This window comes from Scyliorhinus torazame, chromosome 9, assembly GCF_047496885.1.
Source record: "Scyliorhinus torazame isolate Kashiwa2021f chromosome 9, sScyTor2.1, whole genome shotgun sequence".
NCBI lineage: Eukaryota > Metazoa > Chordata > Chondrichthyes > Carcharhiniformes > Scyliorhinidae > Scyliorhinus > Scyliorhinus torazame.
In genome coordinates this window covers 129,339,983-129,359,868 of record NC_092715.1, presented here as the reverse complement: position 1 = coordinate 129,359,868, position 19,886 = coordinate 129,339,983, and the positions used below count along the sequence as shown (strand labels likewise).

Below are 19,886 nucleotides of genomic sequence, written 5' to 3'. Positions count from 1 at the left end.
AATTGGGTACTCTAAATTTTTTTGAAAACGGGGAAAGCCTCAAGCATGGCAAGGGAGCTCGGTCACTTTATGGAACAGATGGGAGCGGTGGACCCCTGGAGGTTCACCCACCCAGGGGAGAAGGAATTCTCTTTCTTCTCCCCAGTACACAACGTAAACACCAGAATTGACTTCTTTGTGGTGGGGAGAACGGTGCTTCCGGGGATAGACAAAGTGGAATACTCCGCAATTGTGATATCCGACCACGCTCCACACTACATGGGCGTGAGGCTGGAGACGGGCAGGGCCCAATGCCCCACATGGAGGTTGGACATTGCCCTAATAGCTGACAAGGCCTTCAACAAAAAGATATCGCATACCATAGCAAAGTACACAGAGAACAACCAGAACGGGGAGGTCTCACCCTCCACGTTCTGGGAAGCGCTAAAGGCCGCACTAAGAGGGGAAATTATCGCTTTCAAAGCACAAAGAGATAGGGAGGAAAGGGCGGCTCGGCAGCAGCTGGTCGACTCCATACTGGAGGTAGACCATAAATACTTTGAGGCCCCACCGTAGAGCTCCTGGCGGAGAGGAAAGAGCTGCAAAGGAACTTTGATCTGCTCTCCACCAGGAAAGCAATGCACCAACTCTGCCAGGCACGTGGGACCCTATACGAACACGGAGACAAAGCCAGCCGCCTGTTGGCACACCAGCTGAGAAAGCAGGCAGCTACCAGAAAAATTGCACAAATCAGGGATACCAGAGGCACATTAGAAACAGAACCAGAAAAGATCAACAAAACCTTCAAAGCCTTCTACCAAGGGCTGTAACCTCAGAGCCCCCAATGAGGGAGTCTGGGATTAAACGGTTCCTTGATGGACTGGACATTCCAGTCGTGGGGGAGGGAAGAAAACGGGGCCTGGAAGCACCACTAGCACTGGAAGAGATCATGGACAGCATTAGCTCCATGCAGGCGGGGAAGGCGCCAGGACCAGACTGGTTCCCGGCGGACTTCTACAAAACATTTGGACCAGCACTGGCCCCGCACCTGCGGGAGATGTTCAAGACTCGCAAGCTAGGGCCACACTGCCACCCACACTAGCACAGGCCTCAATCTCGCTGATACCTAAGAAAGATAAAGATCCAACGGAATGTGGGTCATACAAACCCATCTCATTGCTCAACGCAGATGCCAAAATACTGGCCAAAATACTGGCCGAAATCCTAGCCAAAAGGCTAGAAGACTGCGTACCAGAGGTGGTCGCAGAGGACCAAACGGGCTTTGACAAAGGTAGACAGCTTATCTCGAACATCAGGCGCCTGATGAACGTGATAATGACCCCCTCCGGGGAGAGAATATCGGAGGTGATCGTCTCCCTAGATGCAGAAAAGGCCTTCGACAGGGTCGAATGGAAATACCTCATAGAGGTACTGGAGCGGTTCGGGCTTGGAACAGGGTTCACCTCCTGGGTAAAACTCCTATACAACGCTCCAATGGCGAGCGTACGGACCAACAACACCAACTCCTGATACTTCCAGCTGCACAGTGGCACCAGACAAGGATGCTCACTGTCCTCGCTGCTGTTCGCTCTAGCAATCGAGTTCAGAGCAGCAAACAGCTGGAGGGGGATCCGAAGGGGTGGCAGAGAGCACAGAGTCTCACTCTATGCAGATGACCTGCTCCTCTACATTTCGGACCCACAAAGCAGCATGGACGGAACCATCGCACTCTTGAAAATGTTTGGCGCCTTTTCGGGCTACAAACTCAACATGAGCAAAAGCAAGATCTTCCCGGTACACCCACAAGTAGGGGGGCAGCACGAATGGGACTGCGGTTTAAACAAGCCCGACACAAATTCCGCTACCTGGGGATCCAACTAGCCCATGACTGGAAAGGGATCCACAAATGGAACCTCACGAGTCTGACAGAGGAAGTAAAAAAGGACCTGCAAAGATGGAACACACTCCCATAATCCCTCGCGGGGGGAGTCCAGGTGATCAAAATAAACATACTGCCCCGGTACCTCTTCCTACTTAGATCCATTCCGATCTACATCCCCAAGGCCTTTTTCAAAGCACTAGACAAACTAATCATGGCGTTCGTATGGGGGGGGGGCTGCGCGCGGAAGAGGCATCCTGCATGGGGACCTCGCTCCAGGCCCTCGCCGCGGCGGCACTCACATCCCCACCCAAAAAACACTCCAGCAGTCCGGTGGTGATAGCCACTCTCCAGTCCTGGAACCAACTAAGGCAGCAATTTGGCCTGACCAAAATGTCGGACAAAGCTCCCATCTGCAACAACCATAGGTTCAAACCAGCACTGACTGACGCCACCTTCAAAAAATGGGGACAGGACGGAGGGACACTGACAGTCAGGGACCTATACATGGACGGCAGGATCGTAACACTGGACGAACTGACAGAGAAATTCCAGCTAGCCAGAGGGAACGAGCTAAGGTACCTGCAACTCAAAAACTTCCTACGAAAGGAGACAAGGATGTACCCACAACCGCCATGACAGATATTACTGGAAGAGTTACTGGACACAAGCATCTTAGAGAAAGCGAACTGTGGCGACATGTATGACCGACTGATCGAAAGGGCCGACACTGTACTGGACGCAACAAGAAAGAAATGGGAGGAAAACCTGGGGATTGAAATAGGGTGGGGACTCTGGAGCGAAGCACTGCATAGGGTCAACTCCACCCCCACGTGCGCAAGGCTCAGCCTGACGCAACTAAAAGTGGTACATAGAGACCACTTAACAAGAACCCGTATGAGTAGGTTCTTCCCAGAGGTGGAGGATAGGTGTGAACGGTGCCAAGGAGGCCCGGCCAACCACGCCCACATGTTCTGGTCTTGCCCCAGACTTGCGGGGTACTGGGCAGCCTTCTTCGAGGCAATGTCCAAAGTGGTGGGGATGAGGGTGGAGCCATGCCCGAATGTGGCGTTCTTCGGGGTATCAGACCAGCCAGATCTATTCCTGGGGAGGAGGGCAGATGCCCTTGCCTTTGCCTCCCTGATCGCCTGCCGTAGAATCCTGTTCGGCTGGCGGTCAGCAGCACCACCCAAAGCTGCAGGCTGGCTGTCCGACCTCTCGGAATCTCTCCAAATGGAAAAAATCAAATTCGCCATCGGAGGGTCAGACAACGTCTTCCACAGAACGTGGGAGCCATTCACCCAATTGTTCCGGGACCTGTTTGTGGCCAACGAACAAGCAGAAGAAAGCCAGGTAGCCAAGAAACAGGGGGAAAGTAGCCAAGGCATGAGAGGGAAAAATAGACCGGGGTGGGGGGGGGGGTGAGACAGCTCAACCCAAGAGGAAAGAAATACGAACCACAGGAAGGAGGGAGGGGGCAGAAGGGGGGGAAGGAAGGGAAAGAGTGAAGAGACAGGGAACAATAGAGGAGAACCAGAGAGGTGGGGGGGGGGGGGGGGGGAAGGCAGGGGAATGATAGCCGGAAGGAGGGCACGGGAAACGATAACAAACTTGGCATCTACAGGAACAGAGAGCAAGGAAAATCCAAGCGAAAGACGGGACAAACGGCTGAAGCGGAGGTGAGCGCGAGACGACAACGGTAGCGAAATCCATCCAGGAGAAGCAAGTGACAACACCAACACCAGACCCATTCGAGTATTGCCCTCTGTAATTGTTTCTCCGGCACCCAAATGTATATCTACCTCCCCAGTCCCCCCCACCCCCCAACCGACAAATAGATGCCTACTTATGTGTTGTAAATAATATTGTCAATTGTACAGAGTCGATGTGTTGAGCTGGTGCATAATACCTTACCAGTTATTTTACTTTATTTTTTATTATTATTTTTGTTCTTGGTATGTGTGTATATATCTTATTCCCTGTACATAGCGGTAAATGTACTTTGTTCAAAAACCCAATAAAAAACACTTCTTAAAATGTTTTTAAAATCTAATCTTATGATCACTGTCTGAGGGAGCACGGTGGCACAGTGGTTAGCATTGTTGCCTACGGCGCTGAGGACCCGGGTTCGAATCCCGGCCCTGAGTCACTGTCCGTGTGGAGTTTGCACATTCTCCCAGTGTCTGCGTGGGTTTCGCCCCCACAACCCAAAAGATGTGCAGGATAGGTGAATTGGCCACGCTAAAAAATTGCCCCTTAATTGGAAAAAATAATTGGGTACTCTAAATTTATTTTTTTAAATTAAAAAATGATCAGTCTGCAAAATGCTCCCCCTGCTTCACCTTTTCTCTTAAGACAATCCTTCTACGCTGGGGACCATCCGAGTGAACATTCTCTGGATCACCACCAATGAAATAAGTGGAGCAAAACTGCTGACAGTACTCTAAATGTGGTCTCACCAGTACCTTGTACAGTTGCAACAAGACTTCCCTACTCTTATACTCCAACCCCCCCTTGAAATAAGGGCCAACATTCCCTTAGCCTTCCTGATTACCTGCTGCACCCATGTGCTTGCTTTTTGTGTTTTGTGCATCCTCGAGGCACCTCCGGCTCCATCACCATGCAAATGGAAGTTCCCACTTGTCTACGCGTAGGGTGCCGTCTCTGAGACTCAAGACATGCCGACCATTTGATCTGGTCATATGGTCCGTCAGCACTTGGAAGTGGGTCAGCTTCCTACATGGGGCTGGAAGACACGGCCCCAGGCAGTCAACTGCCTAATGACTGTAAATTTCAGCCATGGTTTCCCAAACCAGCAGAGGAGTGTTCGCCCACCACCCACCGTGGGACCACTTTTTCCATGAACAATTCTGGCCATCGAGTCCATGAATGGGAGTCGAGGTCTGAATAATATTTACTGCTGTGATACAACAAATCTATTGATGTACTGCCTTTAACACAGAAAATGTTCCAAGGCACTTCAGAGATGCAAGGGATTAAAATGGACATCAAACAAAGGGAACAGATATTTGCAAGGGTAACCAAACACTTGGTCACTTGGTCCTTGAAAGAAGACCGGGGTGGGGACACTGGGAGGAAATGTCTCATTTTTTAAAAATGTATTCGCTCACAGGATATGAGCATCATTGGTGAGGACAGTATTCATTGTCCATCCCTAATTGCCCTCACAATAATGGTGGTGAGTCACTTTCTTGAACCATTGCAGTCATGCACTGCAGTTCCTCACACATTGCTGTTGGGAGCTACAGGAGTTTGACCAAGCAACAATGAAGGAAAGGAAATATATTTCCAAGCCAAGATAGCGTGTGACTGGTAGAGGAACTTAGAAGTGGCAATGTTCACATGCGCCTGATGCCCTTGTGATCTTTACTACCTGGAAGGACAAGTTTGCAAGAAGTTGCTGGGACAGTTTGCTGAAGTGCATTACGGGCTGCACACTGCCACCTTGCTGTGCCTTTGGTGGTGGGAGTGAATGTTTAAGATGGTGAATAGGTTGTCAACCAAGCAGCCTGCTTTGTTTTGAATGATGTCTTGAACAGCATTCTTCCAGACATATGGAGAGCATTCCATTGTACAACTAATCCATTGATCTCTATGGTGGAAAGGCTTTGGGGATTCAGGCGACTTATTCACTGAAGAATACCCAGTCTCTCACCTGCTCTTGCAGTATTTATGTGGTTAGCCCAGTTAGGTTTCTGATAAATGATTTAACACCAGGATATTGATGGTGGGTATTTAACAACGATAATACCAATGAATGTAGATATTAGACACACTCCTTTTAGAGATGGTCATTGTCTGGCACTTGTATGGCACAAATTTTACCCCTAAGCCTAGATGTTGTCCAGGTCTTGATGCATGTGGGCACAAAGTGTTTCACACCTGAGGAATTCCGAGTGGAACTGAACACTGCACAATCATCAACTTGCAGTCCCATTTCTGATCTTGGGTTGGTGGAATTCAAGTGGAAAAGATATGCACTGGAGGATATAGTCAAGATTGGTGAACTAGAAGCAAGCATTATAGTAGTGAATGCTGCTACAGTTGAATGCTGAGGAGGTATTAAACAGAAGAATGAAAGTTTCAAAATTTGAGATGCTGGGGTAGAGGGGAAAAAAGGCAGTCAGGGCGGCACAGTGGCGCAGTGGTTAGCACTGCTGCCTTATGGCGCCAAGGATCCGGGCTCAATCCCGGCCCCCGGTCACTGTGCATGTGGAGTTTGCACATTCTCCCCGTGCCTGCGTGGCTAGGGGGAATGGCCATGCTAAATTTCTCCTTAATTGGAAAAAACTTTTAAAAAGCAGTGGGCAGTCAAAAGGTCCAACTGGATAAATCATTTAGATTATCTATCCAACTGCAGAAAAGCTCGGAGGGATAAACTTGCAAAAATATCATATTTGAGAAGAAGGATTAAATTTGCAAAAATTCCTTTTGAATACCAAGATAACAAAGAACTGAAAAGTTCCTTTATATGGGATGAATTACAACAGCATATTGTATTACTGCAGGACACTTACTGGATTGGGGCCTGAAGTGCTAACTTGCATTGAGCCACTAGTAGGGTTCATCGACGCTCCTTTTTTCTCGTCTAATTTGTTCAGTACTTCATAAAGAGTGCTAATTGATTCTGGAATAGAAATAGTCAGTCGTCAACTCTCAATAATCAGCCAGTTCAAATCCAACATTTACAATGTATAACCATACTTCTAAGTTCTAAAATCACTTTGAACTATATGCATTTCCAACTAGGGCCCAAAATACAGTCACCAACAAATCCAAAATGGATTTCAGGAGAAAGTTTTGAAAAATAATCTAAGGCTACAGTGATAGGGTGAGGTGAAAAGGGGTGGGACGGAGCTAGTATGGATTACAAATGACTGCATAGACATGTTTGGTGGAAACATCAGATCCCATGCTGTACATTCCATGTTATTTTTTGATAACACAGTAGTCATTACTGACACCAGGACAGTTAAGCTTGATGTCTGTCATGGGGAAGGTGTTAGAATCGATCATTAAGGAGTTTATAGCTGGGCACTGGATACCATGAATGGAAAAATTCATGGTATCAGTAGGAGCCAGCATGTGAAAGGGAAGTCATGTTCAACCAATTTATTGGAGTTCTTTGAAGATGTAACATGCACTGTCGATAAAGGGAGACTGTAAAATTACTTTACTTAGTTTTACATAAGGCATTTGATATGGTGTCACATCAACGGTTATTGTGAAAAATAAAAGCTCATGGTGAAGGGGGGTAAACATATTATCAAGCATAGAAGATTGGTCATCTAGCAAGAAACAGAAAGTATGCATAAATGCATGTTTTTTTGATTGGCAGGATGTGACAAATGGAGTCCCACAAGGGTCTGTGCTTTTTACAATTTATATCAATGACTTAGATGAGGGGAGCAAAGGCATGGTGGCTAAATTTGAGGATAACACAAAAAGAGGTAGGATGGCATGACTGACATACGAGTAGAGACTGAATCGGTTAGGATTGTATTCGCTGGACTTCGGAAGAATGAAGGGGGAATCTCATAGAACACTATAAAATGCTAACAGGACGAGATGGGTAGATGCAGGAAGGATGTTCCTAATGATGGGTGTGTCCAGAACCAGGGGTCGCGGTCTGAGGATACGAGGTAGATAATTTAGGACAGAGAGAAGAAATTTCTTCACCCAGCGAGTGGTGAGCCTGTGGAATTCATTCCCACAGGAAGTAGTTGAGGCCAAAATATTGGATGTTCTCGAGAAGCAGTTCGATAAAGCACTTCAGGAGAAGGTGGTCAAAGGATATGGGATGATATTAGTTGGATGATCAGCCATGATCGTAATGAATGGTGGAGCAGGCAAGAAGAGCCGAATGGCCTGCTCCTGCTTCTATTTTCTATGTTTCTGGTTTTGCATCAATACTCAGACTCAATTAAACCCATTAACTGCAAATGTTTACTTTCTTTACAATGCTCAAGATACAACTCAGGAAAAGGTTAAGTTATTAATTGGTATTAATACCAATTATAAATTAATTCATCATTAGTTTCACACAAACTGTTCTATACCCATGATAATAATTCCAATGAATAGAAAAAACTAACATTCCAATCAACCCATATGAATGTGATTACTGCACTACCTTTGGATATGAAATGAAAGTTTCCATAGTCCCAGAGGACCACAGATTGCTCTCCCCTCTGAGATAGTGAGCAGACTGGTGGTGATTTAAACCTGAGGGTCACCACACCTCAGATGAGGGGAAGTTGAGAACCCAAGCTATTGGCGTTGTCCACATCACGAACCAGCCTTCCAGTCAACTGAGCTAACCGACCTCCCTCGTTTACATATACTTTATTTCAGAAAGGACTAGAAATGAATTTAATGAATTTGTTATAGACAATTCCCTCCGCTAATCCAGACTAACAAATGTCAATACAGGGGTTGGATATAAAAATCAACTTTAATTAAGTTAATTGATTTCATTCCCAAAGAAATATTCTCATCAGCACATCCTCTGATACTTTATCCTTGAAATCACTCATCCACCCCAATCGTCCTCAAACCTAGACAACAGACCGATAATGCTCCATATTGACAACACCCTCCTTACGTAAACCTTAACCCACAGCAAGACCTCTGTCTTTAAGAACAACAAAGAACAAAGAAATGTACAGCACAGGAACAGGCCCTTCGGCCCTCCAAGCCCGTGCCGGCCATACTGCCCGACTAAACTACAATCTTCTACACTTCCTGGGTCCGTATCCTTCTATTCCCATCCTATTCATATATTTGTCAAGATGCCCCTTAAATGTCCCTATCGTCCCTGCCTCCACTACCTCCTCCGGTAGTGAGTTCCAGGCACCCACTACCCTCTGCGTAAAAAACTTGCCTCGTACATCTACTCTAAACTTTGCCCCTCTCACCTTAAACCTATGCCCCCTAGTAATTGACCCCTCTACCCTGGGGAAAAGCCTCTGACTATCCACTCTGTCTATGCCCCTCATAATTTTGTATACCTCTATCAGGTCGCCCCTCAACCTCCTTCGTTCCAGTGAGAACAAACCGAGTTTATTCAATCGCTCCTCATAGCTTATGCCCTCCATACCAGGCAACATTCTGGTAAATCTCTTCTGCACCCTCTCTAAAGCCTCCACATCCTTCTGGTAGTGTGGCGACCAGAATTGAACACTATACTCCAAGTGTGGCCTAACTAAGGTTCTATACAGCTGCAACATGACTTGCCAATTCTTATACTCAATGCCCCGGCCAATGAAGGCAAGCATGCCGTATGCCTTCTTGACTACCTTCTCCACCTGTGTAGCCCCTTTCAGTGATCTGTGGACCTGTACTCCTAGATCTCTTTGACTTTCAATACTCTTGAGGGTTCTACCATTCACTGTATATTCCCTACCTGCATTAGCCCTTCCAAAATGCATTACCTCACATTTGTCCAGGTTAAACTCCATCTGCCATCTCTCCGCCCAAGTCTCCAGACAATCTAAATCCTGCTGTATCCTCAGACAGTCCTCATCGCTATCCGCAATTCCACCAACCTTTGTGTCGTCTGCAAACTTACTAATCAGACCAGTTACATTTTCCTCCAAATCATTTATATATACTACAAAGAGCAAAGGTCCCAGCACTGATCCCTGTGGAACACCACTGGTCACAGCCCTCCAATTAGAAAAGCATCCCTCCATTGCTACCCTCTGCCTTCTATGGCCTAGCCAGTTCTGTATCCACCTTGCCAGTTCACCCCTGATCCCGTGTGACTTCACCTTTTGTACTAGTCTACCATGAGGGACCTTGTCAAAGGCCTTACTGAAGTCCATATAGACAACATCTACTGCCCTACCTGCATCAATCATCTTAGTGACCTCCTCGAAAAACTCTATCAAGTTAGTGAGACACGACCTCCCCTTCACAAAACCGTGCTGCCTCTCACTAATACGTCCATTTGCTTCCAAATGGGAGTAGATCCTGTCTCGAAGAATTCTCTCCAGTAATTTCCCTACCACTGAAGTAAGGCTCACCGGCCTGTAGTTCCCGGGATTATCCCTGCCACCCTTCTTAAACAGAGGAACAACATTGGCTATTCTCCAGTCCTCCGGGACATCCCCTGAAGACAGCGAGGATCCAAAGATTTCTGTCAAGGCCTCAGCAATTTCCTCTCCAGCCTCCTTCAGTATTCTGGGGTAGATCCCATCCGGCCCTGGGGACTTATCTACCTTAATATTTTTTAAGACACCCAACACCTCGTCTTTTTGGATCACAATGTGACCCAGGCTATCTACACCCCCTTCTCCAGACTCAACATCTACCAATTCCTTCTCTTTGGTGAATACTGATGCAAAGTATTCATTTAGTACCTCGCCCATTTCCTCTGGCTCCACACATAGATTCCCTTGCCTATCCTTCAGTGGGCCAACCCTTTCCCTGGCTACCCTCTTACTTTTTATGTAAGTGTAAAAAGCCTTGGGATTTTCCTTAACCCTATTTGCCAATGCCTTTTCATGACCCCTTCTAGCCCTCCTGACTCCTTGCTTAAGTTCCTTCCTACTTTCCTTATATGCCACACAGGCTTCGTCTGTTCCCAGCCTTTTAGCCCTGACAAATGCCTCCTTTTTCTTTTTGACGAGGCCTACAATATCACTCGTCATCCAAGGTTCCCGAAAATTGCCGTATTTATCTTTCTTCCTCACAGGAACATGCCTGTCCTGTATTCCTTTAACTGTGGACTTTCTAATTGTTGTCTTCAGCTATCCCTCAAATTTAAAGATGACACCTACTTCGGGTCCTCATGTGGCTGAACAAGTCAATTCTCTACCCACAGATCTTTGAGCACATGGAGCAGGACATTCCATGAGGTAGTAGGATCTTTTCTTTCCTTTTTTGTCACTGCTCTATCTCATCATTAAGACATTGGGACTCAATGCGTGATACAGCTTGATGCACAAATTGTCACCATTTTGAACAATTAATGACTGTGAGGAGCTTCTCATCAATATTAATGCTGCCATGCTTCAAGTAGCGTGTCTTTGAAGCACTTTCTTTGCCCTTCGCTGGAATGTTGGACATTTGAGAGTTAAGAAAACAGGACAGTAGACTTTCGGGTACGGCGATGACCAGCTGAGTCGCACGTTTCGGCAGCTCCCGGTGGAACGGACTTTTGGGCTCTAAATAAAAGCCCCAACGGCAATTTTAACGGCTAAAAGTACTGTGCGGCGAACCAGAAGGGAATCCCCCCTGGATACGGATGAAAAAAGGAGAGGAAGGTGGCCGGATTGCGGTGGATCCTTTAGAGCAGCGGCAAGGAAGGCAAGCAAAAACCAAGATGGCGTCGGAAGGTGGCAGTTTAATATGGGGCCCTGAACAACACAAGTTCTTGAAACGCTGCGTGGAAGAACTCAAAAAGAAAATGAAGAAGGAGCTGTTGGCTCCGATATTACAGGCGATCGAAGGGCTAAAGGAGGAGCAAAAGACCCAGGAGCGGGAGCTTCGGGTTGTGAAGGCAAAGGCTGCCGAGAATGAGGACGACATACAGGGCCTGGTGGTGAAGACGGAGATGCACGAGGCACACCATAAACGATGTGTGGAAAGGCTGGAGGCGCTGGAGAACAACGCGAGGAGGAACATCCTAAGGATTCTTGGTCTTCCTGAAGTTGCGGAGGGAGCAGACGTCGGGGCATATGTGAGCACGATGCTGCACTCGTTAATGGGAGCGGAGGCCCCGGCGGGTCCGCTGGAGGTGGAGGGAGCATACAGAGTGATGGCGCGAGGACCGAGAGCAGGAGAAATTCCTAGAGCCATAGTGTTGAGATTCCTCCGTTTTAAGGATAGAGAGATGGTCCTTAGATGGGCAAAGAAAACTCGGAGCAGTAAGTGGGAGAATGCGGTGATCCGCGTACATCAAGACTGGAGAGCGGAGGTGGCGAGAAGGAGGGCGAGCTTTAATCGGGCCAAGGCGGTGCTTCACAAAAAGATGATAAAATTCGGAATGCTGCAACCGGCAAGACTGTGGGTCACATATCAAGGGAGGCACCACTACTTTGAGACGGCGGATGAGGCGTGGACTTTTATCGTGGAAGAAAAATTGGAATGAGCGGGTTATTTAATAATAATTTTTTAAAAATAACGTTTGAAACAAAGTATGGGGGGGCGAAGAGGGGGGTAAAAGGGGGGGAAAAGAGGAGTTTTATGTTATTAATCCTGCGATGTGGTAACTTTTCTTTCTTCCACAGGAGGTGGTGGGGGGAGGAAAGGAGGTGGAGGAGATGGGGCGTTGGCCATTGAGGGCGGGGCCAAGGGGGAAGCGCGGGCTCGGTTCCCGCGCTATGATAATCATGGCGGGAATAGGGAAGCAGGAAGGAGGGGGCGTCGCACGGTGCGAGCCGAGGTCACGGGGGGAAGCCGAGGTCGGCCAGAGTTTGCTGACTTCTGGGAGCAACATGGGGGGTGTAACTACGCTAGTGGGGGATCTAGCGGGGGGGGGGGGGGGGTGGGAGGGGGGAATTATTGGGCTGCTGCTGCTGGGGAGAGGGGGGAGCTGGTATGGGGTGGGATGGGCGGGGGGGCACTGCCTGGGGGGGGACACAGCTGCGTGGGAACCGGGTGAGGAGCTGGAAAAAGGGGATGGCTAATCGACAAGGGGGGGGGGGGGTAAAAAGCCCCCCAACCCGGCTGATCACGTGGAACATGAGAGGGCTGAACGGGCCGATAAAGAGGGCACGGGTACTCGCACATCTTAAGAAACTTAAGGCAGACGTGGTTATGTTACAGGAAACGCACTTGAAACTGATAGACCAGGTGAGACTACGCAAAGGTTGGGTGGGGCAGGTGTTCCATTCGGGGCTAGATGCGAAAAACAGGGGGGTGGCTATATTAGTGGGGAAGCGGGTAATGTTTGAGGCAAAGACTATAGTGGCGGATAGCGGGGGCAGATACGTGATGGTGAGTGGCAAACTGCAGGGGGAGACGGTGGTTTTGGTAAACGTATATGCCCCGAACTGGGATGATGCCAATTTTATGAGGCTTATGCTAGGACGCATCCCGGACCTAGAGGTGGGAAAGTTGGTAATGGGGGGAGATTTTCAATACGGTGTTGGAACCAGGGCTGGACAGGTCGAAGTCCAGGACTGGAAGGAGGCCGGCAGCAGCCAAGGTGCTTAAAGATTTTATGGAGCAGATGGGAGGAGTAGACCCGTGGAGATTTAGCAGACCTAGGAGTAAGGAGTTTTCGTTTTTCTCCTATGTCCACAAAGTCTATTCGCGAATAGACTTTTTTGTTTTGGGAAGGGCGTTGATCCCGAAGGTGAGGGGAACGGAGTATACGGCTATAGCCATTTCGGATCACGCTCCACATTGGGTGGACTTGGAGATAGGGGAGGAAACAGAAGGGCGCCCACCCTGGAGAATGGACATGGGACTAATGGCAGATGAGGGGGTGTGTCTAAGGGTGAGGGGGTGCATTGAAAAGTACTTGGAACTCAATGATAATGGGGAGGTCCAGGTGGGAGTGGTCTGGGAGGCGCTGAAGGCGGTGGTTAGAGGGGAGCTGATATCAATAAGGGCACATAAAGGGAAGCAGGAGAGTAGGGAACGGGAGCGGTTGCTGCAAGAACTTCTGAGGATGGACAGGCAATATGCGGAGGCACCGGAGGAGGGACTGTACAGGGAAAGGCAAAGGCTACACGTAGAATTTGACTTGCTGACAACGGGTACTGCAGAGGCACAGTGGAGAAAGGCACAGGGTGTACAGTACGAATATGGGGAGAAGGCGAGCAGGTTGCTGGCCCACCAATTGAGGAAAAGGGGAGCAGCGAAGGAAATAGGGGGAGTGAGGGATGAGGAAGGAGAGATGGAGCGGGGAGCGGAGAGAGTGAATGGAGTGTTCAAGGCATTTTATAAAAAATTATACGAAGCTCAACCCCCGGATGGGAGGGAGAGAATGATGGGCTTTCTGGACCGGCTGGAATTTCCCAAGGTGGAGGAGCAGGAAAGGGTGGGACTGGGAGCACAGATTGAAATAGAGGAAGTAGTGAAAGGAATTAGGAGCATGCAGGCGGGGAAGGCTCCGGGACCAGATGGATTCCCAGTTGAATTTTACAGAAAATATGTGGATTTGCTCGCCCCGCTACTGATGAGGACCTTTAATGAGGCAAAGGAAAGGGGACAGCTGCCCCCGACTATGTCTGAGGCAACGATATTGCTTCTCCTAAAGAAGGAAAAGGACCCGCATTAGCGGGTCCTATAGACCTATTTCCCTCCTAAATGTAGACGCTAAGATTCTGGCCAAGGTAATGGCAATGAGGAGAGAGGATTGTGTCCCGAGGGTGGTCCATGAGGACCAAACTGGGTTTGTGAAGCTGAATACGAATATACGGAGGCTGCTAGGGGTAATGATGATGCCCCCACCAGAGGGGGAAGCGGAGATAGTGGTGGCGATGGATGCCGAGAAAGCATTTGATAGAGTAGAGTGGGATTATTTGTGGAAGGTGCTGAGGAGATTTGGTTTTGGAGATGAGTATGTTGGATGGGTGCAGCTGTTGTATAGGGCCCCAGTGGCGAGTGTGGTCACGAATGGACGGGGATCTGCATACTTTCGGCTCCATAGAGGGACAAGGCAGGGATGCCCTCTGTCCCCATTATTGTTTGCACTGGCGATTGAGCCCCTGGCAATAGCACTGAGGGGTTCCAAGAAGTGGAGGGGAGTACTTAGAGGAGGAGAAGAACACCGGGTACCTTTGTATGCGGATGACTTGTTGTTATATGTAGCGGACCCGGCGGAGGGGATGCAAGAGATAATGCGGACACTTCGGGAGTTTGGAGAATTCTCAGGATATAAACTGAACATGGGGAAAAGTGAGTTGTTTGTGGTGCATCCAGGGGAGCAGAGCAGAGAAATAGAGGACTTTCCACTGAGGAAGGTAACGAGGGACTTTCGTTACTTGGGGATCCAGATAGCCAAGAATTGGGGTACATTGCATAGGTTAAATTTAACGCGATTGGTGGAACAAATGGAGGAGGACTTCAAGAGATGGGACATGGTATCCCTGTCACTGGCAGGGAGGGTGCAGTCGGTTAAAATGGTAGTCCTCCCAAGATTCCTCTTTGTGTTTCAGTGCCTCCCGGTGGTGATCACGAAGGCTTTTTTCAAAAGGATCGAAAAGAGTATCATGAGTTTTGTGTGGGCCGGGAAGACCCCGAGAGTGAGGAAGGGATTCTTACAGCGTAGTAGGGATAGGGGGGGGGCTGGCACTACCGAGCCTGAGTGAGTACTACTGGGCCGCCAATATCTCAATGGTGAGTAAGTGGATGGGAGAAGAGGAGGGAGCGGCGTGGAAGAGATTGGAGAGGGCGTCCTGTAGGGGGACTAGCCTACAAGCTATGGTGACGGCCCCATTGCCGTTCTCACCGAAGAAATACACCACAAGCCTGGTGGTGGTGGCGACTTTGAAAATTTGGGGACAGTGGAGACGGCATAGGGGAAAGACGGGAGCCTTGGTGGGGTCCCTGATAAGAAATAACCATAGGTTTGCCCCGGGGAGAATGGATGGGGATTTGGAATATGGCAAAGAGCAGGAGTAACGCAACTGAAAGATCTGTTTGTGGATGGGAAGTTCGCAAGTCTGGGAGCGCTGACCGAGAAATATGGGTTGCCCCAAGGGAATGCATTCCGGTATATGCAACTGAGGGCTTTTGCGAGGCAACAGGTGAGGGAATTCCTGCAGCTCCCGACGCATGAGGTGCAGGACAGAGTGATCTCAAAGACATGGGTGGGGGACGGTAAGGTGTCAGATATATATAGGGAAATGAGGGACGAGGGGGAGATTATGGTAGATGAGCTGAAAGGGAAATGGGAAGAAGAGCTGGGGGAGGAGATTGAGGAGGGGCTGTGGGCGGATGCCCTAAGTAGGGTAAACTCATCGTCCTAGTGTGCCAGGCTAAGCCTGATTCAATTTAAGGTGTTACACAGGGCGCATATGACTGGAGCACGGCTCAGTAAATTTTTTGGGGTAGAGGATAGGTGTGCGAGATGCTCGAGAAGCCCAGCGAATCACACCCACATGTTCTGGTCATGTCCGGCACTACAGGGGTTCTGGGTAGGGGTGACAAAGGTGCTTTCGAAAGTAGTGGGGGTCCGGGTCGAACCAAGCTGGGGGTTGGCTATATTTGGGGTTGCACAAGAGCTGGGAGTGCAGGAGGCGAGAGAGGCCGATGTTTTGGCCTTTGCGTCCCTAGTAGCCCGGCGCAGGATACTGTTGATGTGGAAGGAAGCCAAGCCCCCGGGGGTGCAGACCTGGATAAATGACATGGCAGGGTTTATAAAGCTGGAACGGATTAAGTTCGTCCTAAGGGGATCGGCTCAAGGGTTCACCAGGCGGTGGCAACCGTTCGTCGAATACCTCACAGAAAGATAGAGGGAATGGAAAAGAAGAAGGCAGCAGCAGCAGCCCGGGGGGGGGGGGGAGGAACCAGAAGGACTCTCAGGGTTGTTAATATATATGTATAATATGTATAGGTCGTTGCTATAAATAATTGTATATTGGACTGTTAAATCATATTTTTGGAGAGTGTTTATTTGAGACAAGGCAGTTGCCATTTAGTTTTAGTTTTAGTTTTTGTTATATATTATTTATTCTTTGTTTATAAAACAGGTCATTGTTACTTATACTGTTGTATTATTGTGTAAAGGATACACAATGTACTGTGATGGTTGACCAAAAATTTTCAATAAAATATTTTTTAAAAAAAGAAAACAGGACAGGTTACACCTGAACTGGAGGGGTACCAAAATCCTGGTTGGGAGGTTTGCTAGTATGGTTCGGGTGGGTTTAAACTAATTTGGCGGGGTGGGGGGGGGGATCAGGACAGGAAGACAGCAAGTTGGGAGACGGGATGAGCATGGTACCAGGGTCAGGCAGGCCAAGAGGAAGGTTAGGCTGGGGGAGGTCGAACTCAGTGGGATTGGAGGTCTGGAGTCTATCTGCTTCATTGCACGGAGTAGAACAGGTAAGACAGATGAACTTAAAGCCTTGGTTCACGCGCGGAACATGGATGTGGTTGCTATAATGTAGACTTGGTTAAAACAGGGACAGGACTGGCAGCTAAATATTCCAGGATATAGGTGTTTTAGGTGAGACAGGGGGAAAGGTAAAAGAGGTGGGGGAGTCGCAATAGAAAACATTTTACAGCTGTACAGAAGGAGGACACCATGGAAGCATCAAGTAACGAGACACTGTGGGTAGAACTCAGAAACAGGAAGGGGGCAGTCTCTATGATAGGGGTGTACTACAGGCCTTCCAACAGCCCACGGGAAGTTGAAGAACAGAAACGTAAGCAGATTCTGAACAGATGTAGAAATAATAGGGTTGTTGTCGTGGGAGACTTTAATTTTCCTGATATTGACTGGAAATCCCTTCGGGCTAGGGATCTGCATGGTGAGGAATTTGTTAAGTGTGTCCAAGAAGGATTTTTGGAACAATATGTGGATAGTCCGACTGGAGAGCGCTCTATATTGGAGTCCGACTGGAGAGGGGCCTAGTACTAGGAAGCGAGCCCGGCCAGGTCATCAAAGTTGCAGTAGGAGATCATGTGGCGATCAGTGACCACAATTCCGTAAGCTTTCGGATACTCATAGAAAAGGAGTTGAGTGAACCTGGCGGAAACCAAACCGAGCGTCAGGTTACTGCTGAGTAACTATCACTTCAAAGCACCATCGACGACCCCTTCAATCACTTTGCTGATGAATGAGTGTAGACTGATGGGGGTAAGTTGTCCGGGCATGGATTTATCCTACGTTTTGTGGACAGGACATTCCTGAGCAACCTTCCACATTGCCAGGTAGATATCAGTTCTGCAGATGTATTGGAACAGCTACACTAGGAGTGTGGCTAGTTCTGGAGTACAAGTCTTCAGTAATATTACTGGAAAGTTGTCAGGGCCTTTGCAATATCCGGTGTCTTCAGCTGTTTCTTTTTATTTCCTTTTTTTAAATAAATTTAGTATACCCAATTCATTTTTCTCCAATTAAGGGGCAATTTAGCATGTTCAATCCACCTACCTTGCACATCTTTGGGTTGTGGGGGCGAAACCCACGCAAACACGGGAAGAATGTGCAAACTCCACACAGACAGTTACCCAGAGCCGGGATCGAACCTGGGACCTCGGCGCCGTGAGGCAGCAGGGCTAACCCACTGCGCCACCGTGCTGCCCTCTTCAGCTGTTTCTTTATATCACATGGGAGTGAATCAAATTGGCTGAAGACTAGAATCTATTATGCTGGGGACCTCAAAAGGAAGCAGAGATGAATCATCCACTCAGCACTTCTGCCTGAATATGGTTACAAATGCTTCAGCCTTGTCTTTTGAACTGATGTGCTGGGCTCCGCCATCATTGAGATTAGACGCAACAGCATACAACTGGAAACAGCAAATTCTGCAACCTTGGATCTATGGTGACAGACAACCTGACTTTTGATGAGGAGAGCGACACACCCATTAGAAGGGCTGCCAGCAACATCAGCCAATTAACAAAAAGGAAAGCAAAAAAAACAGAAAACTGACTCGGAGAACGAAGATGCTCATCTGTAAAGCCTGTAGCCTTAGCACACTACTGCATGGCAGCAAAGACTGGACAACATACATCTACCAAGAACAAAGGCTCAATAACTTCCAGTGTCTATGACACATTCTTGGCATGACATGGAAAGATAAAGTCCCCAATGAAACTGTCCTTTCTAGGGTAAAAATGCCGAGAATGCCAGTACTAATCAAGAAAAGGCAGCTATGCTGGCAAAGGCACATGCACAGGATGGAAGATGACCACATTGTCAAGGTTATTCTGTATGGGGAGGTAGCTGGGTGCCCAAAACTCCAATTCAACAATGTTGCCAAGAGAGACATGAAATCCCTTCAACGTTAATCATTACAAATGTGAATCTCTAGCTGATGATCCATGGAAATGGTGATGCCACTTGCAGGTAGAGGTTTACCACCATTACGACACGTCGTTTCAGAAGCCCCCAACACGACAACAGCCTGAAAACAAGGCATCAGCAGAGACCATCTCACACTACCAGCAAGGAATAACTTTATGTGTGGCACTTGTAGCAGTCTTTACCTTTCCAGATTTGGTTTGTCAGCCATCAAAACAAGTGCAGCAGATGATCTCACATGACCTCACCAAAGTTCCAAGATGATTCCCATCATCTCACGCAAATGGAAAGATACCAAATTAACAACAAAGCAATACCACTTCCAGTTATGAGTCATTCACAACCCTGGATGTTGCACAGCACATTACAGCTAATTAAGTACTTTTTGAAATGTACCATTGTCACGGTATTAAAAAACCACAGGGGATCGTAAAGACTTGCATCCCAAAAAAGGCAATACAATCCATTGTGTTATGTGGACTCTAAACTACAGCATCTAAGATGAATCTCACTCCATCGCTTTCTCCCCATGGTCTTTTATCTTCGAGTACATAACTCTCAACAACTGTTAAAGCAATTCCACCTGACATATTTTACACTTGTTGTTGGCAGAAATAAAATTACTATGTGCACTGATTGAAAAGGATCAAAAGGTTTATCCACCATCTAAGTCCATTAATGTTATGCATACCCCTACACAAAGAATTGATTTTGGATTTGGTTGATGAACAAAAGAGAACAAATCAGTCCCATGGAATTTTAATGATCAGGCATTGCTAAAAAGATTCATTAATATTTTGCTCTCCCAGGGCAATCTCTCGAAATATGATATGCGAGATCAATTGCTAGTGGGTCATCCGACAAAGGTAGATGCCTTAGCATGTAGCTTATGTAGTCCTAATAATCATAAAATATTAATAAAAAGGAAAGTCAAGTAGAGGAGAAGTTGGGGGTATTAATTATAAAAGGAAATTAGATGAGAAAATTCAAACATAACTTTGAAACTTGGGTTCAGAAATATTGGCTTCACTGGTCTCGACCCTCCAGCCAGGGGAAACTTCCTGTTTCGCATCTACC

The 19,886-nt window shown here is 47.8% G+C and overlaps 1 protein-coding gene across 1 annotated transcript in view; it reads right to left on the bottom strand.

Annotated features, from left to right (window-relative positions):
* Positions 1-19,886, bottom strand: part of hsd17b4 (hydroxysteroid (17-beta) dehydrogenase 4) — a 208,396-nt gene that overhangs the window by 94,141 nt on the left and 94,369 nt on the right. The window contains exon 12 of the mRNA XM_072516520.1: positions 6,397-6,506. Within this exon, the coding sequence (XP_072372621.1) occupies positions 6,397-6,506 (110 nt within the window). The remainder of the gene's footprint in view (positions 1-6,396; positions 6,507-19,886) is intronic.